The sequence below is a fragment of the Engraulis encrasicolus genome, chromosome 24 (genome assembly GCF_034702125.1).
Source record: "Engraulis encrasicolus isolate BLACKSEA-1 chromosome 24, IST_EnEncr_1.0, whole genome shotgun sequence".
NCBI lineage: Eukaryota > Metazoa > Chordata > Actinopteri > Clupeiformes > Engraulidae > Engraulis > Engraulis encrasicolus.
The window spans coordinates 2,282,608-2,307,607 of record NC_085880.1 but is presented as its reverse complement, the minus strand read 5'-3'; the positions used below and the strand labels follow the sequence as shown (position 1 = coordinate 2,307,607).

The 25,000-nt window shown below is 45.8% G+C and overlaps 1 protein-coding gene across 2 annotated transcripts in view; it reads right to left on the bottom strand.

The window, feature by feature from the left end:
* Nucleotides 1–25,000, bottom strand: part of macrod2 (mono-ADP ribosylhydrolase 2) — a 746,875-nt gene that overhangs the window by 154,102 nt on the left and 567,773 nt on the right. For both annotated transcript variants that reach the window (XM_063191009.1, XM_063191010.1), the window contains exon 7: nt 5,264–5,294. In XM_063191009.1, coding sequence (XP_063047079.1) covers nt 5,264–5,294 — 31 coding nt within the window. The remainder of the gene's footprint in view (nt 1–5,263; nt 5,295–25,000) is intronic.

Here is a 25,000-nt window from a genome sequence, read left to right as displayed (position 1 = left end):
ATTAGAAGAGAGAGAGAGAAGAGGAGAAAATGGGAAATAAACAGACAAATGGAGAAAGGAGGAAAAAAGGAGAGAAAAAAAAAACATGACCTATATAGCCAGACCGAATTCCCAGGCAGAAAAAAGGGACAGGCTCTCACAAAATGGCCTCCGAGTCTCCCCGGCTCCACCGAGTGAGTGACCTTGGAGCGTAGCCAGAGCTCGCTGTGACACATTTTGTCCTGCAAGTTAAAATTACCACGAGACATTTCATCTCTCTCAAAATGCCCTGAACCAAGTCTGACCCTCACATCCAAGTGTTATGAGGCCTATGACAGCTAGGACGCTTTATGCCTCTCTTTTTTTTCTCTCCTCATGCTGCCTTTTTTCTTTTTCTTTCTTTTTCTCGCTCGTTCACCCGCTCTCTCCCACCCCTTCCTCTCTTTCTCCTCCTCATCTGCTGTTTTCTTCAATTACCCTGGCTGTGCCCGACCAATATAACTTCCTTTACACGAGGTGAAGGTTTCCGCATCGCTGCCTGTCACTGATATGGTACGATTTTTAACCGGGAAAAGTGCAGCCACTCCTGGGGATCGCGCTCCCTTAAGTCCCCGAAAGGTAAATCTGTTGGATTTAAGGGCCCTTCGGTGGGCTGCGGAGAGAAGGCAGCAAAGCCAGGCAGTGAAGGAAGGAAGGCAGGTAGTGTAGCGAGCGGAAAGGCAAGCCAGCAAGCCGGCAAAAGGCAGCCATCACTGGTGAAAGATAAGGTGTCATGAAAACAGTCTTGTCCCGCCCTAATCCCACCACACCAAGATGGAGGGGTGAGTCGCAAAGCGTTTGGGCTCTGCCGAGTGAAAACACTCAGCTGGTTGACCTCTTCTGATCCGACCCCTCCTCTCCCTTCCCCCCCAAGGGCCGGCGCTAGGCATAGGCAGACCAGGCGGTCGCCTAGGGCACCAAATGTCTTGGGGGTGCTTAGTCCCATGAAATTAGAACATTAAGCGAAATAAAGCATTACGCTTTATATTGACAGTTATTATTAATGGCCACTCAGTACATATAGTTAGTAGATCAGCAGATGTATGACACCATGTTTTTACACATGCCAATTTCTAATTCCACCAAAAGAAAAGAGGGGTGCTCGCCTAGGGCACCAAATTGACTAGAACCGGCCCTGCTCCCCCCTCCCCTCTCCTCCTCTCCTCCTCTCCTCCTCTCCCGTTCGGCTGCTGCTCTGTGGGGCTCGCTCGCTTGCGCTGTGGGTTGCGGGTGCACTGCCGGGGACCTTGTGTGGATTACATCCACATATCTCCCCCAGGCACCCGGCTCCGCTAAACCCCTGTGTCAACAATTCACAAATCCACGCTGAGGTGGTGGGTGGGTGGTGGTGGGGGGGGGAGACACAGACAGACATACGCTGCAAGATGCGACGTGATGCGCACTTCCCGGGGTATGTGGGGTGTGGTGGTGGTTGGTGGTGGGAAGGGTGAAGGGGGTGGATAAGCACTATGTCCGGGTGACAGTTTCACAGACCGAAGAAAAGAAAAAGGCCAGCAATCAGTGGGTGACAAACACAACACGGAGTGGTGACAAACACCTCAGTGGATCATCCCTCTCGTAGACAACCATCAGCTATGATGCAAATAAAAGGGGATCAATTTGTGTGAGAGTGTGCGGTGAGTGTAGGCTGTTTGCACTGGGCTCTAATTGGCCTTTTTGGGCTTATTCGTCATTATGTACCGGACGGGGGATGATCCCTCCACACGTGTCCGCTGCTGCCGACCAAAACAGCTTATTATGGCTCCCTAAGAAGATTTAGCACACCTGGTCCTTATCTGCTATGCTGCTTGTGTGTGTCTTGCCTGCTACCGCATACTATAGCCTTTCCATGTAGCACAACAACATATAGTACACCAGGATCGAAATCCTGTGACATAAGATGACAACAAAAGGAGTGGGAATTCATAAGGCATCGAATAACTTGTAGTTCAATAATATGACCTTTTACAATTCAAGATTAAGGCAATACTGTTTAGTTGGTCATGCTAACAGAAAATACAAAAAATAACTAAACCAACAAGGCTCTTTTCATCTCGTGAAGGTGAACTCGAGGAGGGTTTTGGCAAGCTAACAAGCTCGAGCGCTATCTAGGCCCCTTTCCTGCTGATCTCCTGCGATAAGGGAGATGGGGCAGCGCTTGTCACCTGAGCGTTTTTACACCTCACCTGTCCCGTCTGCTTTAGCACGTGCGGCTCATGCCAAATCTGACTCGCAAGCATATGGGCCATTAGTATCTACTGGGCCGCGAGAACCCGGCAAGACCCGAGCCGTGCTTTAGCGCTCGCACGTTACACTGATGCGACATGAGGGGCAGCGTGCCAAAGCTGGCAACTACACAGTCTCGCCCCCTGACATGAGGTAGGCTGACAGACGAGAACAAAAAAAATAGTACACCAGGTTGTCATGGTAATGGTGGTGGGGGTCTTGTGTCGGTGTACGGTGTTATGATGTTGTCTAGAAGAGCAAGGATGAGACCCCTGAGGAGCAAAGTTGTTGTTGTCGTAGTCGTATGTGCTGCGTCTGCAATTTATTGTTATGTTTCAAAATGTATCATTATTTATTGTTATTATTATTCCGTGAGCTTCTTTGGAAGATGAAAAGACGAAGCCTTTGTGGCCTGAGTCGGTGTCTGTGGGTCTCAAGGTGATTTCTGATGCAACGGCTGAGAAACCCAAAACTGTTTTCCTTTCCTCTAAATCAATGCCGATCGCTAGGAGCCAGAGAGGTAGTTATTTCCCACCAACACCCGCTTTTGTATTCGACGCTCAGAATGACTTCCTGCCTTATTGTTGTTTTGTTGTTTACTGCTGAGGTTTGTGTCGGAGAGCGATGTGACAAAAAAGAGACGTGTGAGAAGTGCAGGGAAAGAAAAAAGACAAAACAAAACAAGACGAGAGGGAAGACAAAAAAACGACCTCTATCACTCTCTTCCACTCGGCTCGGGCTTCCATCTCCAGCTCTCAGCGGCGCTATCAAGAGCTGATCTTGTAAGACATTGAAAGGTGTCTTCCCCCTTCTGGAAGGAATAATCCGCTTGAACCGGGGGTCGCGGGAGCTCCTGATGGATGGGCCTGCGTGGACGGCACTCAATAACCTCTATCATACCACCTGACCCCTCCCCCCTCCCCCATCAACCCTGCGCCCCCCACACTGGGCGCCAGTTTGTTTATGGGTGGTACCTTCCCGACAAGCAAACCTGCAGAGAAATTCTGCTCGGTCTAATGGGCCGGGCTGAGAAATTGGACTGTCAAGGCGGCAGTAAGGCCTCATTTTTCTCCACTGCCCATCTTCGTAACCCTCCTCCCTCACACTCAACCCCTCCTCTCCACCACTCCGCATACACACACACACGCAAGCACACTCATGCACGCACAAACACACACGCACGCACACACACGCACGCACACACACACACGCACACACACACACACACTTCACCAACCTCGCCATCCATCCATCCCCAACCCCGTATATATCCACTCCACCAACTCCCTGCTCCACAATCATCTGTCAGCAAAGACAGAGGCCCGCCAGAATAACGTGGCAGAGGTGTGTTGCGCAGGAGCGAAGGTGTCAATTATCATTATCTGGGCCTGACAAAGCTGTATTTTCCACGTCGGAGGAAAGAGGAGATGATGCTTCGGATCAGAGCACTTGGCCTACTGTGTCAGTCGCGGATTTGAGTAGCTGCCCTCTCCCCTGGCACTTTGGAAATGGGTCAACCAAAGCTAGCTGCTGCTTTTGCTGCCGCTCGTAAAGGAAACAGGAAGGAGGAAGGAGAGAGAGAGAGAGAGAGAGAGAGAGAGAGAGAGAGAGAGAGAGAGAGAGAGAGAGGGAGAGAGAGAGTTATGACATGAAAGAGAAATAAAACCGAAATAGAGACAAAGAGCAATAGAGTGAGAGTGCAAGAACAAGACAGAGAGAGCAAAGGACAAAAGAGGGAGAGAGAGAGAGAGAGAGAGAGAGAGAGAGAGAGAGAGAGAGAGAGAGAGAAAGAGAGAGAGAGAGAGGGAGAGAGAGAGAGAGAGAGAGAGAGAGAGCGAGAGAGAGAGAGAGAGAATGGGGAGAAGAAAACTATGTATATGTGGGCTTTTGTCCTACTCATGGACGTGTTATCCCTGGGACCTTCCTCTCACCCCTGTCAAAGCAACAGAGGGAAATTAATTTCATGTTTCAGAGAGGCAATAGGGCCGGCTCCATGCATAAGTAGAGCAAGCGTGAAAGCACGAGACGGAGAAACGAATGATCTGGTCGGCAAAGGGCAATCGCTAAGCAAATAGGGAATCGCAAGCTTATTAAGCTTTTGAAAATAATAATAATATATGTGAAAGGGTTCCTCCTAGCTTTGCCGAGTGCAGTTGGCCTCTGTACTCTATACACACTCTGATGTGTGCTATTCATCATACCACGCTATAGAGAGAGGCGTTGGTTTAGAGCCCGGAGATAAGCTGTTTATTTATTGAAAGGGTCAATTAATTCTCCTTGATATGACATGCTGTCTGAGTCTGAACTGGTGCCGGAGCCAGGGAACTTGTGGCCTAATTGTGTGTGTCAAGTGCTGCAAGGATGTAGTGTGTGTGTGTGTGTGTGTGTGTGTGTGTGTGTGTGTGTGTGTGTGTGTGTGTGTGTGTGTGTGTGTGTGTGTGTGTGTGTGTGTGTGTGTGTGTGTGTGTGTGTGTGTGTGTGTGTGTGTGTGTGTGTGAGTGAGTGAGTGAGTGAGTGAGTGAGTGAGTGAGTGAGTGAGAGAGAGAGAGAGAGAGAGTTAGAGAGAGAGAGAGAGAGAGAGAGAGAGAGAGAGAGAGAGAGAGAGAGAGAGAGAGAGAGAGAGAGAGAGAGAGAGAGAGGGGGGGGGGGGTGTGTGTGTGTGTGTGTGTGTGTGTGTGAGAGAGAGAGAGAAATTTGTGTTTGTTTGAAAATGTGTGTTTGTTTGAACATGTGTATCGGTCCATGAGGCAGGTTTCACCAGCACCACACATAAAAAAACACACATATAAGGACAGTTATATATACAAATGGCATAACTGCAAGTGACAATAGCTTTGACTGAGCGATGGCAGAATGTGTTGTCACCAGAGTGTGATTCCTAGCACTCTGCGACTGTCATGTGTTATTTGTCATGTGTTGAGGCATTATCAGTGTTGAGCAAGTGAAAACATTTCTGCGGCACATTCATCCCCCAAACCAGTGGCATACATAAGATTGAGTAAAAACAAGGTGGACTTACCATAAATTCCTGTGGATATGCATGGGAAGGCCTAGGGGGAAAAGAACAGAGAGAGAGAAACAGAGAGAAGAGAGGCAGTGAGAGCTTGTTTGGAGATGACGGGAGCTATTCCCAGTCAGCGCTCATATTTCAGGCACAAGGCAACAAGATTACTCATTTCTCCTTCCCAGCTCAAACAAGGGGGAGAGAGAGAGAGAGAGAGCGCGAGAGAGAGAGAGAGAATTTCTGCAGTCCAGATATGTACCCCCAGAGCACTCAGTGAGAGCGATTGCAGACCATATTCGCTCTCTCATCTCGCTCGTTTTCATTTCAATCTAGGCCCCTCGGCTAACACAGATAAATTTAACGAAATCAAACACAATAAAATCTTCCTCACAGCTTCTCCCATTCTACACTGGCAGCCATCTAATATGATATTATTAGGGGTGCTTTTCAGCAAAGCCGGTTACGTGACACGGAGCGAGCTGCGATGCGCGGCCCCTGCCAAACTAAAGCTAGCTGAACAGGTGGGGCTGACGTTTTTTTTCCCTGGGATCTCATTAAAGCCTGCAGCAGAGCCTCGCAGAAGTGCTGAGGACAGCCACACACTCACCTTTGGCAACGCACAGGTATGTGCAAATGTATGCTGTGCATGTGTGGCCGTGTGTGTGATGTGTGTGTGTGATGTGTGTGTGTGTGTGTGTGTGTGTGTGTGTGTGTGTGTGTGTGTGTGTGTGTGTGTGTGTGTGTGTGTGTGTGTGTGTGTGTGTTGTGTGTGTGTGTGTGTGTGTGTGTGTGTGTGTGTGTGTGTGTGTGTGTGTGTGTGTGTGTGTGTGTGTGTGTGTGTGTGTGTGTGTGTGTGTGTGTGTGTGTGTGTGTGTGTGTGTGTGTGTGTGTGTGTGTGTGTGTGTGTGTGTGTGTGTGTGTGTGTGTGTGTGTGTGTGTGTGTGTGTGTGTGTGTGTGTGTGTGTGTATGTAAAGCAGCCTGTGGGCACATGAATGTTGAGTAAATTAACATACAGTACATTGTTAGAAATTCAAAGGTAAGTTTTGTAAGTTCTCAAAAGTTGTGTTTGATTTTGTGATTTATGATTTGCAGCAATAACAATGAGGAAGCAGTGTGACCAGCAAACGTACGGTCACGGCGGAAACATACAGTTCTGTGTGTGTAAAAATAAAGCTGTTGATATTCCGCTCTCAAGACTTCAGACACCTCTGTCTATACCCATGGGATATAGGTACACGTATAAAAATGTAAAGACATGCTGGAGCTTCACGTGGAAAACAACCTCCAGGCTTGCAAAGATAAAGAAAGAAAAGAACAACATGAAGGTGTGTGTGTGTAGTGGTGGCGTGGACTGTGTGGCTCAGTCAGGAAAAAACTTCTGAAAGCTGCCCTCAACCACAAACAAGCAAACTAAAAATCCCTAGAGAGATTACTCTTCTTGATCGCAACAAGATTCACGTTTGCACCTTTGCATCCCCCATTCTCCAAAACAACTCCGTAAAGAAAAGCGATGTTCGATTTAATTTCTAATTACTCAGTGCACAAGATATTTCAAGAAGGGGGCGTGCCGCACGCGTCTGCTCGCCAACTACTGGGGAGCTAATTAAGCTGATAGTTGATTAAGTGACGGCCATATTTCAGTGTGTTGCTGGGCAGCTGGATAGGAGAGGAGAGGAGAGGAGATGCAATGAGAGGGGGGAAGAGGAGAGGAGAGGAGCGTATGGAGAGAGGAGATGAGAGGAGAGCATATGGAGAGAGGAGAGGAGAGGAGAGGAGAGGAGAGCATATGGAGAGAGGAGAGGAGAGGAGAGGAGAGGAGAGGAGAGGAGAGGAGAGGAGAGGAGAGGAGAGGAGAGGAGAGGAGATGAGAGGAGAGGAGAGGAGAGGGTGAGGAGAGGAGAGGAGAGGAGAGGGTGGAGAGAGGAGAGGAGAGGGTGGGGAGAGGTGAGGAGCGTATGGAGAGAGGAGAGAAGAGGAGCATATGGAGAGAGGAGAGGTGAGGAGAGGAGAGGAGAGGAGAGGAGAGGTGAGGAGAGGAGAGGAGAGGAGAGGAGAGGAGAGGAGGAGAGGACAGGAGAGGTGAGGTGAGGTGAGGTGAGGTGAGGAGAGAGGAAGGAGAAGAAAGGAGGGAAGAGCAGAGCTGAGGAGAGGAGAGGTGAGGTGAGGTGAGGTGAGGTGAGGTGAGGTGAGGTGAGGAGAAGAGAGGAGAGGAGAGGAGAGATGAGAGGAGAGGAGAGATGAGGAGAGGACAGCCAGTCTGCAGCTGGAGTCATACGTCACCCAAAAGGGCGCTCTGCTCGCTCGCTCTCTCTTCTGGTCCGCTCAGTCCCCAGCTCAGTACACAATAATTCCCCGCTCATGAATATCATAACGATTGTCGCAGATCAATTTTGCCCAGCCGACCGACCCCTGCTTTGGACCGGACTGATTCGATTCGCTCGGGTCCGTTCCACTGCGCTGTGACCTTCCGTGCATGCATTGCACTCTCTCTCTCTCTCTCTCTCTCTCTCTCTCTCTCTCTCTCACACACACACACACACACACGCACACACACACGCACGCACGCACGCACGCACGCACGCACGCACGCACGCACGCACGCACGCACGCACGCACGCACGCACGCACGCACGCACACACACACACACACACAGCGACACTTCTGAGCACTCATCAATGTGTGTGAGAGAGACACAGAGATGGAGTGGGGTGTGGTGTTCCTCTCTCATCTCCATTTTTTAAAATGTGTCAAGACCATGTCTTCATTGTAGGGGAACATCTTTAAACCCCCCCTAATTATCCTGAATTCCACGAATAGATTGACAATAGAGGCCAGAGTTAAGAGGGATGATGACAGCGGGTTATTTAGGCCAGCTATAAATGCCCAGAGTGGCATTGCACTTGGAGCCAGTGGAAAGTTTCAGTGACATCAAAGCTCTTTTAACTCGCTACTACTTGCTTCTCCTTGTCAGTAGACGCCGCTGTGCAAAATGCAGACGCACTGGATATTACACAGTAAATAATTTCCTGATTATGCTTATTACACTCCTTGAATACATCTGGGTTGTAGATCTGTAGTCGCTGCACTGCATGGGTCTGTCTTGCCTTTCGTCCAAATTAAAGCTGTCCCATTGCCCTGTTCTGCTGGTGATTTACAACCGTAACAACACAACAAAACAAAAGGCCAGTGAGACATACAGTAAGCCTGCCATGGGGGCAGCATGCCATTAATTATAGTGATTAAAAAGCATCTACAATTTGCAGGGACCATGGTTTACTTCCGTTTACATCTCCCAGTGTTCCATCTTGCCCTTACGCAGGGGATCTACTAAATGTCACCACAAGTTTAGTAAATCAACGTATTACGAATTTACATATCCCTCTCAAATTACTGCCATTTTTATCGTGCAAGTGGAGATGGTATTCCTTACGGGATATATAGAACATTTAATTATGAGCACTGCTTTACATTTCATTTGCCAATGCAAAGGGGGGCTGTTATACAGAGGACAGTTACATAATCCCGGCAGGCAAAACGGCTTCCAATTACGCTGTGAAATCACCTGCTAATGCAGTCCTCTATGTACGCTTTAACATTGCAACTATAACTAAACCGTTTTAAACTTTGCAGGAAATGCGTAAAAAAAATAGAAAATGATTATTAAGTTTAGCATCCAATAATAGGGCCTGGCTCTGCCGAAGATGTAGGACGCCAGTGAGTCGAAATGTTGGGGAAAAAAAAAAAATCAAGTCCTTACTAGTTTGTAGCACAGACCTATTTTGCATTCATCTTTTTAAAGTATATTAATAAACAATAAAGAGGAAGAATTTATTCAGAGCTCACATTCATCACCCGAACGAAGCAGCTGAGTGCGTGCTTTAAGCTAGCATTCATCAAAAAGGTGTACCTATGCTCGCTACCTAGGGCTGGAATGGAATCGCAAAGACAAAAATATACAAATCCCATTTCTGCTTTCCACTTTCATACCCATTTAGAGCAGCGGACGGGCTGCACAGAGGATCAAACTGATGCGTAAGGAGGGGGGGTAGAAAACAACACACCAACTCCACGCAGGAAGGAGATTAAAGGGCCTAACAGCTTGCCTTTGTTCTTTTTGACCAAGACAAGCAATGTTTAGTGACACCTTGAAACGTGCTAACAAGCGTCTGTCAGAGAAATGTTTTCAAACAATTTTCAGGAAAAGGGGAAAATGCCTGACGGCGCAGCGAAAAACAAAAAAAATGACGTCTGCTTGTAATTGAGCTAATGCTTTGTTGACACAATTTTTCGCTATAAAACAAAAGGAACAAAGAGAGAATGCACGGATGTAATTTCAGGCTACAGCAGCCCAAATCAAAGATGGCTGCAGGTAAGATGAAATGAATGCTCCATGCCAAGGACGAGGGAAAAAAACATGGAAATGACTAAAAACTAAAAGAGAGAAACAAAAAGAGAGAAACACCTGGAAGATCTATTGCTGAAGTGCATCGACAGACTCTTTCCTAGTCTCCTAGTAGTAGCACCGCTCCTTTCACCTCCGTGTCCTTTTTGATTCTCAGAGCGCATGCAAGGTTTCACTTTTCTTTCATTATGCCGGAGCTCTAGCTGTCAAGATCAATATTTCAGCCCTATCTTTTACTGGAGACTTGACCTTTACAGACATGCTCCTCTACACCCAAACACACACACACACACACACACACACACACACACACACACACACACACACACACACACACACGCACACGCACACGCACACGCACACGCATGCACGCATGCACGCATGCACGCACGCGCGGATGCAAAAACACGTACACGTGCAGGGACACACACACACTCACGCACACAGATACACACAGGGGCGCGTACATGCACACAAACACACACACATACAGTAGTTGATGAATCACAGAGCAAAGAAGAGGGGAGGGCGAAAGAATAGAGTAAGGCCATTTTGTTTTCCATTTCTGAGATTACCCTGTCCTTCACACATCACACCTGTACCCTTTTGGTCAGAGCCAGCTCTGGCCTCAAACTCGAAACACAATCTCTTAAGAGTCGAGTATCTTTCCCTCTCTCTGTCTCACACTCTCACTCTCCATCTCTCTCTCTCTCTGTCTGTCTGTCTGTCTGTCTGTCTGTCTATCTGTCTGTCTCTGTCTCTCTCAAACACGCACATGCACACGCACACGCACACGCACACGCACACGCACACGCACACGCAAACACAAAGATAAAGATAAAGACACACATGCACACTAGAAGGGGCAACCGTGGCCATTTCATAACTGGATTAAGGAGCAGGGGTGTCCATCAAGATAAGACCATGTTGCGAACTCGTGTCTGTGCCCTCATGAAATTAAGGCGAGTACAAATCCGTTGATCCATGCACCTCCATTCCAGCAGCCCTTTCCTAGCAATCTTTTGATCCATCTGTGGCGGGCAAGGCAACATCAAGCCTTCTTATTTTGCGGGAATTAACTTGACTGACAGCAGCCGAGTCATATGTTTTTTGGGGGGGAATGAATGTGTGTGTGTGTGTGTGTGTGTGTGTGTGTGTGTGTGTGTGTGTGTGTGTGTGTGTGTGTGTGTGTGTGTGTGTGTGTGTGTGTGTGTGTGTGTGTGTGTGTGTGTGTGTGTGTGTGTGTGTGTGTGTGTGCGTGCGTGCGTGCGTGCGTGCGTGCGTGTGTGTGTAAACCCCTATTTGACAAACTATTGTGTCTAAACCAAATATTTGAGCTAAATGAAAAGGTTAATCCACTGACCAAAACAAATAACAGGACATGTACCATGTGTATGCTTAAAGGGGCACAATGTAGGATGACATTGTTTGTGCGGTGCCCGTGGCATGCCTGTCACAAAATCTACACAGTCATGAAAAAATGCTGTTTAAATAAACTCGCTGTGAGAATGTTTTTTCATCACGGAATGCCAGCAGCTGATACAAATCTGAATATGGTATGTAAAGCACTTTTTTGTATGACAAGTGCTTCCCACGACACTCGACGCGGACTGCTCAAAAGTTGCATTTGAGGTTTTCTGACGGCGGACCAAGATAGTGGTCACGAGAGTCATCGTTCACTTACTTATGACTCAAATAAGCATCGGCTGACTCTGGACAGTAATTAATTAAACTTTTAATCCTACCAAGAGCCCATTTAAAAAAAAACAATCTGCAACATAGCAATCAAAAAATAAATCTATAGAAATTCTAAAGGGAAAGTTTTCCCTGGATTGAGGGTTACTATGGGAACCCATGCCCCTTATATTGCATTATGGAGTCATTAAAAATTCTCTATTTAGGAACATTAATAATTTAAAAAATGAATTAGCTGTCAATCATAATGTAAAAAATCCTTTTTGCTCTTTCCCATATAGTATTCTGGCACAGACATGACACTGATCACATATTCAAAGTGCATATTAATCGAAAAGACATGTGACAGCCTTTCCAGCCATGTGACTCTCCGAGCCTTAGAACCGTTATAATGGAGGTGGGGAAACTTGGAGGAACCTTTTGGTCTTCCAGGGCTGCCACCTTTAGAAATGAACAACCCTTACATATTGCTTTTTCGTAACCCAAGGTCTCTCTGCACATGATCCCTCTTTACAGGAGGAGTACTGGTGAGGCTAATTCACTAGTGGGTATGGATTGCTACGGGGTGTGAGCTTTTAAATAGGTAATCAGTTCTCCACGCACTCCTCCACGCGTGTTCACTCAGGACTATACCTGTGCCGGGGCAGGTGTCGCTAATTGGCTCTGGATCGGGAAGTGGGCAGGTCAGGAGGCCATGAAGAGGCATCAAATGGATGAGGAGCCGTTTTTTAACCTCCGGGCAAACGGCCTTTACACGAGTTAAGACCTCGCTAAAATCCATGAAACAAGACCTCCAAACTAAGCAGTGCATGTCCGGTGCGTGTGCATGACCACCACCATTGCATACTAACGGCACACTTCAGCAATAAGCCTCCATAAAATTCAATGCAAAACGTGTGTGAGAAATTATTATGAAGCGATGATACAGTTTCTATGGATCTTAAGGTGCAGTTTGCCTGGACACATGGGGACAATCTCCACTTCTCCCCTTCAGCTCCATCTTACTGAATATTGATCAAGGCGAGATTTCAGGCCCAAGAGGATTTGTTTGGCTTTCACTGTTCAGTTTTTATACCAGAATCCCCAGCAGACATTAAAAAGAAAAAAAAACCTAACATGAAAGCAAACAAATAAATATATAACTAGCACAGTGGTATGGAGGGGAAAAAAAAAACGGCGACGCAATAAAAACGGGAGGAAAAATCACTCACTGCTAAATATGAAATAATATACATCGAATCTATTTAATTACATTAGCACCTCGGTAAAAATGGTACCGCATACAGTTTCTCCTGGGACGACGACGTGGCCTCTGGGACTGAATCAGCACAGGTATAAGGGGGGGGTACCAGCAGGGCCGGATTAACGCACAGGCTAGATATGGCTGCAGCCTAGGGGCCCCCACCTGCCAGGGGCCCACTGACTGGACAAAAGTGAAATTTTGCAAAATTGTGAAAAGTCCCAATATTGAAAAACTCATCTGTCGTGTTGAGTGCATTTGGTAGACATGGTACTCTTAATTCCTTGCTCCTAGTTATGACACTGTCTATGTAAATGTGTCGTGAAATTAGCCTTCTTGGGGGGGGGCACAGCAATCAGTAGCCTAGGGGCCCCAAGCCATCTTAACCCAGCCCTGGGTACCGGCCCCAATTAAACCCCCCTCTACCCAACATGGCTGCAGCGTACCCCGGGCCGCTTGGATGCAATCTGTTTACATGTTTCCGAGGATGTATTTATACGGAGGAGGGTGGGGGCCCCAGAGTTAATTAACGCGGCTGACATTACTGCACTTCTCCCAGTGACTTACAGTGGCGGTGCACCGGCTATTATTTCCAGCCTGTCAGTTCATTAGAGGGGGAATCAGCACGTCTGGTCCGCACGGGTGACACGCGGAGGAGGAGGAGCCCCGATACCGGGAGCCCGCGTACGCCATCACCACCGCCACCGCTTGTTTGGGGCTTTATTTTCTTTGCTTAAGAAGCGTGGGGAAATTGGTCACCAGGGAAATTATGCTATTGCCACCGCTCCCACTTCATCAATCACCTCGCCTTAAACTAGAACACCTTTCTTTTTTTCCATTTTTCTTTTTTTATTTGTGCACGGGCACAAACAGGGGTTTTTAAACTCCAAACAAAATGTATGCACGGCAAATCTATCGCTAATTACATACACACACACACACACACACACACACACACACACACACACACACACACACACACACACACACACACACACACACACACACACACACACACACACACACACACACACACACACACACACACGTGCACACATACAGTACGTGCCGTTGTGGCGTGGACACATGGGCGGCGGAAACAAAAATGCAGACGCCACCGAATCGAAATTACAAAATGGCCTCTTAAAGCGAAGAGAACAACAAACAGTGAAGATCAGCCATGCAGTTTAAAGCTCAACGAGGACAAATGAGATTGTGCGAACGAGCCCCAACACACTGCTAGTCACGTTATTAACCCGCAAAGCAGATTATTCCAGCGGTAATAATATAATACAAACAAATGCAGAGGTTTATTTCTCTACAAAAAAAACCTCATTACAGTTTATGCCTCACATGTTCAACCAGCGTGAACTCTAATAAGAGTTTTACGGTGGTTAGTCTTGAGATCAAACCCTTTCTTGGCTCGCATTGCTGATTACTCCACTATACAGAAACGACACTGACAAAATACTAGCGACACGTCCTGCTGCATCCTCAGATGGATTGCAAGGAACTTCCTGCTGCATACAGTGGCGACCTGGTTTAGGGAACCCGTAACCAACATTCCGCCGCGGTCTCACCGGCTTAAGTTCCCACCCCATCCCATCCTGCCCCACCATATCCCCCCATGCCATCACAGCCCTTCCACACCCCCCCGCCCCTTCACCGCTGCACGGGACAGTGGCTGAGCCCTGAGGCTGCCATGGGAACAAGCTGCGAGGAGCTCGGGAGGTGCCGACCCACTGCCCATAGCCTCCCAGTCTATTTGTTCACCTGGACTCGTCATATAAATCACACTCGGCTTTCGGGAGCAGAGTCTGCGCAAATGAGGCCCACGCTGTCTCACCTCCCCCCACCAACCCCCCCAACCCCCTTGCTACATCACCACCCCTAAAAAAAGAAGACAGGAAAGAGAGAGAGAGAGAGAGAGAGATAGAGAGAGAGAGAGAGAGAGAGAGAGAGAGAGAGAGAGAGAGAGAGAGAGAGAGAGAGAGAGAGAGGGAGGAAAATCCAGGACATTTTCAAGGGCTGATGTACCCTCAGCTAAAGACGCTGCAAAGCATGTCACCACAACACAGAGTCACGCACACAAAGTTTGGCTTTGCAGAGCATCAACAAGAACCTTGCTACACTTCCTGTTATAGCTAGCCTTGAATGATGGCATTCTTTGGCACAACCTTCCAAAATAAATATCCTTTGTCACCATTTAGGAATTTGAAGGACAAGCGTCCTCATGTAAAAAAAAAAGTCTTTATATAACAATAGAAGTTCACTGGTGCTCTTCTCAGTACACTGTAGCTTGGAAAGTACACAATGAGCGACTGTGTTGGTGTGTGTGTGTGTGTGCGTGCGTGCGTGCGTGCGTGCAGGAGGAGATGTGATGTTCTGTATATTACATACAGAATGACATGACAGCATGTTTTGGATTCTTTATGTGCTTCATTCACAAGCTAATTCTCTATGGTAGGCATGTATAGTGTGTAGCAGCAGGGTAACAACTCCTTCACTCTCGTGTTCCTGCTGTTAGAGCATGCAAGGTGAAGGCAACACTAAAATGCAGCTTATTTCTTGTTTGAGTTTAAAATTAAAATGAAATATGAGTTAAAATAAACATTTTTTCGTTGATTTGCTGTAATCTTTCACTGGCGAACTGGACACAACACTGATGCAACATCTTCTAAATAGTGACACTGTTATAAAGATTGCACAGATGTTATGGTGTTTCTTGTTCACATGAATAAAAATGAATTGCAATTAAATGACACCAGCCCTGTTGTATTAAGACCACATCTGTTCTATTTCATTATGTCATATGGCACTGAAATAATGCAAGTGAGAACTTTGAATATTGTAACAGGAAAAAGTAAGCAAACAAAAAAGAATATTAAGCACCAGTAGGTTATTCTATTGGGCAACATTGTGCAAAGGTTATTGATTCCAATGTCATAGTACAAAGTTAATTAAGAGTATTATATCTTATTAAGAATACTAAATAATAAATACACCAAAAAGAGAATAAAAGTAATATTGAGTTAGAGATTTAGAGTTTGTTTTTTCTCTGCTCTAAAAACAAACCACATCTCCACCATGGCATTTTTTTTTCCACAGATACAAAAAGTCATCATCTTATGACCTTCAAACACCACAAGGGACAGACAAAATGGATACCATGCCCAGAAAAAAACTTTCCATTAGCACGAATGAATGCGGCACAGGCCCATCCCGATGTCCCCTGGCCCTCCCCCGGGCCTCGTGAGCAGGGGAAGAGCTCCCTGAGGACAGGTACACGTCGGCATCCAGAGCCAGCGCTATAGCACTCTATCCCATTCCCACGCACATCTGCCAGCTGACCAGGCCGCCACCAGGATGAAATAGGACCAGATAGCTACAGCACTGAAGCTCACATACTCACTTCACAGAGAGAGAGAGAGAGAGAGAGAGAGAGAGAGAGAGAGAGAGAGAGAGAGAGAGAGAGAAAGACACAGAGAGAGAGAGAGAGAGAGAGAGAGAGAGAGAGAGAGAGTGAGTGAGTGAGTGAGTGAGTGAGTGAGTGAGTGAGTGAGTGACAGAGAAAGAGAGAGAGAGAGACTGAGTGACTGAGTGAGAGATAGAGAAAGAGAGAGAGAGGTAAAGAAAGAAAATTAGATGCACTATATAGCGGCAGAAAGAGACAGATACAGTGAATGAGAAGAGGAGAGAGCAATAGACAGACAGACAGACAGACAGACAGGGAGAGAGAGAGAGAGAGAGAGAGAGAGAGAGAGAGAGAGAGAGAGACACGCACACTCTGTGGTATGTCATTAATATCAGGACAGCAATGTTTCTAGACCAGCGTTAAGCTGTCATTACTGGAGATATTGGTCTCACACTTTTTGGATATATTCCATATTACTGGAATACATAATCACGAGGGCTCTCTCTGAAAGAAGAAAAAAAGAGGTCCACTGACCCTTCATGAATATTCACTATTCCCTGAAACTACATTTGCTAAGTCTATTATCTGAGAATTAAACCGTGATTATATTAAAGATTTAAAAAGCTTAACACAATTAGATGCTGTCACTGTGGATGGATCATTTGAAAAGTAAGAAGCCTGCAAATTTGCCTAGCCCAGACTTTTGCCATGCATTGTTTAAACAGCACATTTTATTGCAGCCCACACCCCCCCCTCTGTCTGCAACATTTGTATTAGATGAGTGATGCTGATTGTATCCGTGGTAAACGAATGGCGGTACAAGAAGGCCAGATAATACCACAGAGCAGTAGAGACAGTAATAGTGAATCTACCAGAGGAACATCAGACTAATGGCGTCTGATCCACCAAGGTGTGATGCAATAAATTCACAACAAAAAGAGATAAGGTTTAAATCTTTTTTTTTTTCCTTTTCTGGTGCAGACCCAAGAACCTGTGCCCTTTTGCCCATTAAATCACTGCTGTGGGAAAAAAGAAACCCTCTCTGGAACAACCGGAACTAAAAATGAGGATTTTTTTTTGAACACTCGAGGACATGCTGACTTGTGTCAGCTTCATTCAGTATCATGAGGTGAAAAGGTGATTCAAGGAGTGGAGGTAACCCATCTCCGGCATACTAAATTACAATGGCCAAAAATACTGTACATGCAAGCCTGCCAAGCAGAATGTTCCATTCATTGTGGTTGGAGGGGGGGTAGCAAAGTCCTTACTACCACCTCCAATGCTCTTCGGTAGCAGGCATAGCCATGGTGGAAGGAAGAGTTAAGCTAAGCCCATTGACCTGCAAGCTCCATTTTTTACACGAAGATGGCGGCTCATGGAGCCTTTGACATGGTTTCAAAATCGTTCCAGGAAGTGTGCGTCGAACACAGAAAGTGCAGTTAAGGTAAATGTAATTCCTGTTTGTTCATTTTTACGATCTTTACCATCTTTGCTAGTTATGTACCGGTAGTGGTTCTGTGTTAGTCTCTAACAAAAAAAAAATTTGAGACTGAGGGTGCAGCAAACACAGTTCTCAGCTCCATTGTGCACCGCATGTATTTTCCTAAACACAGCAGACAAAAGATACATATTTTACAAGTCAGACGGTTGTGGTACAAATCCCATCAGTCAATCTCCAATATCCTTCAACGCTGTCAAGGTTTCTCATGCTTGTGTTTGCAGTCAACATGGCTCAGATTCCTAAAAGCTACCACAGACAGACACCCCATCATCTTGCAAGAGACAGTAGAGGGAGGGAGCAGTGCATTAAGTAGACTGGGGTGAACTGAGGTTGACCACGGTATGTGGACCACACTGGCTCATCCACTGGACCTGATTAAAAAGAAAACGGGTGCTTTCACAACCCATGCGCTTCCATTCATTTATAATGGCCCATGAGAGGCACTCAAACTGTGCTTTACTCTACTGCCCGGATCGGACAGCAAGATAGGAGAACCAAATAAATCCCATGTTCAGAAGATGTACAAGAATTAATGTAGGTGTTGTTTGTTTGCTTATGGCATTCCTTTGCACTGCTAAAAAAACAAGAGCAGACTCCTCACCAAAATAACTTCTAATAGGAGGCCAAGGGAAAGCAAAACAAAAGTATCCTACATAAACAAAACAGCCAATAATTTGACTTGTGCTGTTGTCTGACCAGCTCCACGTTGCGGACATATCCATACTTTTAAAAATGCATCAAATTGATTGCTTGGTTTGGGCTGCAGACAAACAGACCCTTCTGTTATGTGGACTATGAAAGTGAATTCAGAGCCGCTTCAAAGTATATAGGGGCCCTAGGCAAAGAAGGACTTGGGGCCCCCTTTTCCTGATCAAGCTATTGGGCAGGGGTCCCCTTTGGAAGAGATTTTGATAGCATTTTTTTGATGTCATTGCACATTTCCGCTGTTAAATTTAACGAGGTGGCTGCCACACTCCCGAAGTTCTCATTGCTGTCCTTTAAATACAATTACACAACTAGTCGGCATTACTAGGGTCCCCCTTTCAGATGGTGCCCTCTGCAATTGCCTAGTTTGCTAGCCTGGTTGTGACAGGTCTGTCCGTGTGTGTTAATAAGCGCTGGCCACGGTGGGTGCTGATGCCTAAAGTCCGGACACTGGCAGGCTGAGAGTAAACACACACAGACCTGTCACAACAAGGCTAGCAAACTAGGCAATTGCCTAGGGGCTCCATCTGAAAGGGGAGCCACGGTGGGTGCTGATGCCTAAAGTCCCGCCACTGACAGGCTGAAAGTAAATGGTGTGCAGGGCCCTCAGCAGTAGCACAATCCTTTTTTAATTAGGATCCGTCCAAATAAATCCAGCGCCAGCCTTGAACTTTACATTGATTAAGACCTACGCTCTGACACACATCTAATGGTCTTATTAAATGTTTTACTATATTTATCATGAGAGGAGTGACATTATGAATTGGAGAAGGTATTGTGGCTCAGGCTTTCCGGAGGTGTTGTTAAAAGCCAAGGGAGAGGAAGAAAGGAATGGAGGGAGGAAAGGAGGGAGGAGGGATGGCGTGGGAGTTAAAAAAAAAAAAGGAGGCCGAAGTAAAAAGCGTGGAATGACTAAACGGAAGAATCCTGCCACAGATAACCTTATGAAAAATTCAACTTGCAGGAGGTGTAAGTAGTGCAATCGTTGCCAGCCATTGGCAATAGTGGATACAGCGCGAACGCAGGCTCACAGAGAGAGGGCTCGGTCGGTGCCTGGCGCCGCACGTTAAGGCCGTCTCTGTGCCCCTCTTATGAAATAGCAGTGTTGCGATTAGCATGCATGAGGTGGGGTGTGGGCTCCGTGCTTGCCCAGAGAGGCAGAGGTAGACAGGAGCCAGAGATCAAAGGGGTCTGATCTGTGGAAGCTGAACTGAACTCTCTGCATGTCAGTGGCACCTCCACATATTAACCATGAACCCCCTCTAACACCATTCAGACATCTGGATGTTCAATTTATCAGATCATGTTTGAATAAAAAAGGACTACCACTTCTGTATTTTCAATAACTCAGTATGCTGTATTTTCAACGCTGTATGCCGATGGGGCTAAATGGGCTCTAATCTCCATTTTGCCGCATGTATCGTAATAATATTTCAGCAAAATTTGGATTTATAACAGTGCTAACTTTTAGATTAAGCAAGTCAAGTATTTAAGAAAATACTTAATTTCCCCCTAATGAAACACACCCCATGATTAAATGTGTGTGTGTGCGTGTGTGCGTGTGTGCGTGCGTGCGTGCGTGCGTGCGTGTGTGTGTGTGTGTGTGTGTGTGTGTGTGTGTGTGTGTAGGCGGGGGCGGGAGGGGGGGGGACTCAAAATTATTTTCCATCACAAGTAAGAGAGAAAGAAAAAGAGGGGAAAAAATAGCCTATGATTCATGATCTTCACCAAATGAATAAAGAATTCTTCAGAGGTTAATCTAAATGAAGCATTAAATAGTAATGAAAGCCCCTTTCTCAAGTGACATTACATGGCTTTCCGTCTATAAATCAACTCCGCCAGCATATTCTAGCACTGAGGGGGCCGAAGGGCCATCTTCTCAGCGTTGCAAGGCATAGGCGCCAGGCCAAGCAAAGGCAAACCCCACCACCCCCTCTACTCCCACGATCCCCCATCAGTGTAGGCCAACTAATTAAACAGCCAGCTCCTTTCAAGAAGTCCTTCAAGAGTTCAAAAGCTACATTTCAAAGGAGGTTCAAAGGCAATTCCTAAGCCAAAATGGTAAGGTGCAATGCAGGGTTATTATGCAAAGAGAACGAAAGAGAGAGAGAGAGAGAGAGAGAGAGAAAGGGAGAAAGAGAGAGCGAGAGTAAGCGAGAGAGAGAGAGAGAAAGAAAGAAGGTGACTTGGCACCATGTATGAATCTTTTCTCCTCTGTGAAAAGTAGAAGACATCGACGGAAGAAAAAGAAGAAGCAAGCAAGGCAGAGAGGAAAAAGAGGAAAAAAACTGCAATTGCACGTAAGTGGAAATGGCTCTTCAGCTTCTCTACAGTGGAATAATAATCTCTTTTTTTCCCTTCTCTGTGGCTCCACTGTAAAAACTGTAAGAGCCAGCGCAGGCTCATTAGTTCCTGTGATATGATATTACTCAGCGGTAAGAAAATGTGCTCAAAAGCAGCTAAGAGGAGGAAACCTCTTATCCCCCCCCCAATACCACAAACCCCCCACCGCACCCATCACCAGATCTGAGAGTATGATAATTGACTCTCATTACGACCTGTATGCTCCAGCTAGGTAATGACTGCCAGAAAAAAAGAACAGAAAAAAAGTCCTCTGTGACAAATAAAAAAAGCTGGAATTGCCCCCACATCGCCCCTTTCCCCACTTCCCATCACCTACACTGTCCCACAATTGACAACCCCACCACTTCAACATCACCCCCCCCACACACACACACACACACACACACACACACACACACACACACACACCCTGCCCGCCAGTCACCCTCCTTCATACTGTGAAAGTTTCAGCCTATCACACGCGGTCCTCAAGTCTCTCTGCTTCATTACAGACAGGGCTGGAATGTGCCTCGTTATATATGTAGGTGTGTGTTATTCAATCGAGGGCTGGGAGGAGGTGAAGTGGGGAGACATGCTTCTCGTCCTCCTGCGCTCCTCCCTCCTCCTCCTCCTCTTGCTCAGATGGTGTGATGGAAAAGGCACTGACTTAAGTAGCCAGAGGCGGGAGAGGAGGACAAAAAAAAGAAATGCCCACAGACAAAAAATGACATGCAACCACACTGCCTTTCCTTCTCAATGACGTTCTCCACTGACGAGGGGGATGATGATGAGAGAACACAAGCTGCCCTGCATGTAAAAGGTGAGCCCGTGGTTTTCATGACATGCACCATCTCTGCAATTCGTACAATTACATCTTGCCATCTGCTACAGTGGCTGGCCATTTAGAGTGAGCAGAGTTTGCACGTAGCCCCGGTACTATAAATGGCAAACAGTCTCAGCCCCTTAGTCAAGACATGAACAATTCAAGCCAATTAACACACACACGCGCACACACACACGCGCGTGCGCGCACACACACACACACACACACACACACACACACACACACACACACACACACACACACACACACGGACACACACGCGCGCACTCACACACACACACACACACACACTTTCAGGAGAGAGAAATGAAACGGGAGAGAGAGGAGGGGATATTTGGATTGGCTGTTAAGTTAAACATCAACAACCCCTGTTTCTTTTTTGTTTTATTTTTTGTTTGTTTGTGTGTTTTTTTTCTTGAGGAACCGTCTAAAATCGTGGACTGCATCTTTAACTAACAGAGAGCGCGCTGACACTTGGCTGTGGGCCACGGTGGTTTGTGTGCTTGGCTTGAAAGGTGGAGCCGGAGTCAGTGGGACAAGGTAACAGGAAAAGGGCATTATGTGGCCACGCCTGCATGGCCACCGTTTGGCCAGTGCGGTAATGATGAATGCAGCTGGACCGGGTCCAGGGGTGGGAGGAGGTGGCCGTGGAGCTGGTGACTGTGGTGAGGATGGGTGGAGGTAGGGGGATATATTTTTAGCTCATTCACTCCCTATCAGACTGTGTGGGGAGAGAGAGAGAGAGAGAGAGAGAGAGAGAGAGAGAGAGAGAGAGAGAGAGAGAGAGAGAGAGAGAGAGAGAGAGAGAGAGAGAGAGAGAGAGTAAGAGAGAGAAAGCTTGTGGGTGCATGAGTGTGTGAAATGAATTTAGGAAGGTTGGGTGTTATGGGAAGTTATCACCCGGTGAACAGACAGAACGTGTTCTGATTGGCTGACAAGGCGTCCGTTGAAGTCATGCTGATGGTATTTAAGTGAAGTCCCAGTACAGTAGATATGTGTATGCGTATGCACATGCGTATGATATACCTTCAGCATTCCAAATGAGGCTTAAGCGCGTCTAAGTTAAATGCTCTCTACATTCTGATGCAGTCGGCTCACCTCTACAGCCGCTATCCCTAGCAGCCGCTAGCCTACTTGAAGACAGTGCAATACATTTTTTGAAAAAAAGCTATTCATACACGGAAGATAATACAAAGCGGATTCCAAAAAAGTTGGGACACTTTGTATTTTGTGAATAAAATCAATATGCTGGCACTTTTAAAACATCTAATATGTTAATAAGGTGGAGCATTATGTACAGACAACATATCAGTTGTTAAAGTTGAGCAGAATTATTGTTTTGAGGTAATTATGTGATCATTTAAAATTTGGCCCATGCAACAAATCTCAAAAAAGTTGGGACAGGGCCAAAACATGTTGTAATAGTTGGATAATTCTAAAAATTACACATGGAAGAATATTTTAAAAGGAACTATATTGACTGCCAACATGAATGCACAAATAAAATACCATCACATAGAGGCTATGGCACTCAGCGGCGAAGATTTTGAGGGACTAATTACTTATCTATTACACAGAAAGATTGAATTATCAAAATTGCAGGCATATAAGGCCTACTTCCGTAATATAGAGTTCAGTGTAATCATTGCACGAGTTATGAGATCATGACATAGTCGTGGTCAATAAGCGAACTATGACACTCCAAAAATGACAGCTCTCGAAAAAATGACCATAAACACAACACTTGATTAATGCACATGATGCAGACATTAAACAGTGTTGCGTGCGGAAAAGCTCATTCTATGGACCTAGGAGACATGTGAAACTGTCCTCTGATTACAGAATGGTAAATATTTAATCCATTTTGAAAATTATGGAGTCATGCACCCTCCAGGTTATATAGAAAATGAATACTTCAGCTTAATTTAGTGGTCAGTCTGAAAGACAGCATATATGATGGTAAGGGGGTGCAGAGGTGACTTAGTTAGGGTCTTCTTACTCATGTAGAGCATTAAAATGAATGTTGACTGATACATACAGACTTTAAACAGCAAACATAGCTACCAAGACATTATATTTTGGAGCACCGCCTTTAGATATTGCCCCATAAAGGTGGCAAATTTCAATCTCTACTATGTTCCAACAGTGTGGTCCATCATTAGAGTAAACAGGTCACAAAATTGTTTTCTTGCAGTCAGGATATGCCACATATTAAGCATAACAAAAAGGTAAACAAGTTGAAAAACACTCCTATCAATTGAGCTGCTGAAATCATGTCTCGCACATCAAAATATCTAATTTTTGAATAAAATTATGCCATCAGTCAAAGTATCTAACTGTTCAGTCTCATCCCTTGTGTTGTGTTTAGTCTTATCCAATATAAAAAGCATTTTATTGGCCCTGTCCCAACTTTTTGGGGATTTGTTGCAAGGGTGAATTTTTAAATGATCACATAATTACCTCAAAACAATAATTCTGCTTGACTTTAACAACTGATATGTTGCCAGCATTTTTATTTTATTCACAAATTACAAAGTGTCCCAACTTTTTTGGAATCCGCTTTGTAATAATAATAATAATAATAATAATAATAATGATAATGATAATAATAATAACTTGGTTTTATATAGCGCCTTTCAAGTAAACCAAGGTCGCTTAAGATAAGATAAGATCAGATAAGATAGTTCCAAACAAGAGATAAGCAGGCTAATGCCCACCACCTTTTTCCACCGAGACAGCAACCTACAATCCAATCTCCTGCAGCAAGATAACCTGCGAGGCTTGCCGAAATGTCGCAATTTTAAATAACCTGTGAATGAACGCAATGAATTGCAATCCAAAATGTCAGATGACTAAACAAATCATAGGGCAATTAAATGAACAACCCCAGAATCAAAGGAATGCTGAAATCATATCTAGCAAAGTGACCTGCCTGAAACAGTGTTGGAAGTCGGAACAGAGAATAGCTGGGCTTTTGTGCTAATGCTAAATAATGGAATCACAACAGTACTGTAAAATATAGGTGTGTGTGTGTGTGTGTGTGTGTGTGTGTGTGTGTGTGTGTGTGTGTGTGTGTGTGTGTGTGTGTGTGTGTGTGTGTGTGTGTGTGTGTGTGTGTGTGTGTGTGTGTGTGTGTGTGTGTGTGTGTGTGTGTGTGTGTGTGTGTGTGTGTGTGTGTGTGTGTGTGTGTCTTTTTCGGCCCCTCCATGGCACCCACCCACTTAGCTAGGGGTGCATTTCTCGAAACCGTAGTAGCTACCTATGTCTTTTGCAATGTAATTTCCCAATGATAACTACCCAAGTTGCTAACTGGCTAGCAACTACACTTTCGAGAAATGCACTCCAGCTTTGCACCACTCTGTACGCTCTAGTCTCATCTCCCCCAGCCTAGTCATTACAGTTGAAAATTGCAGGAATTAATAACAGGCGGTGACGAGGCCTGCCCACTCCCTCATAAGGACCCCGTGTGGAGAGTACACGTCCAGCTTATGAGATCTGGGTGTGTGGGCTCAGATAATTCACGCAAATTCATAATGTAAAGCTCATAATCCCTTTTTTTTTTTTTTTTGCTCCAATATGAACATTTTCCTCAGGCTACATATTAC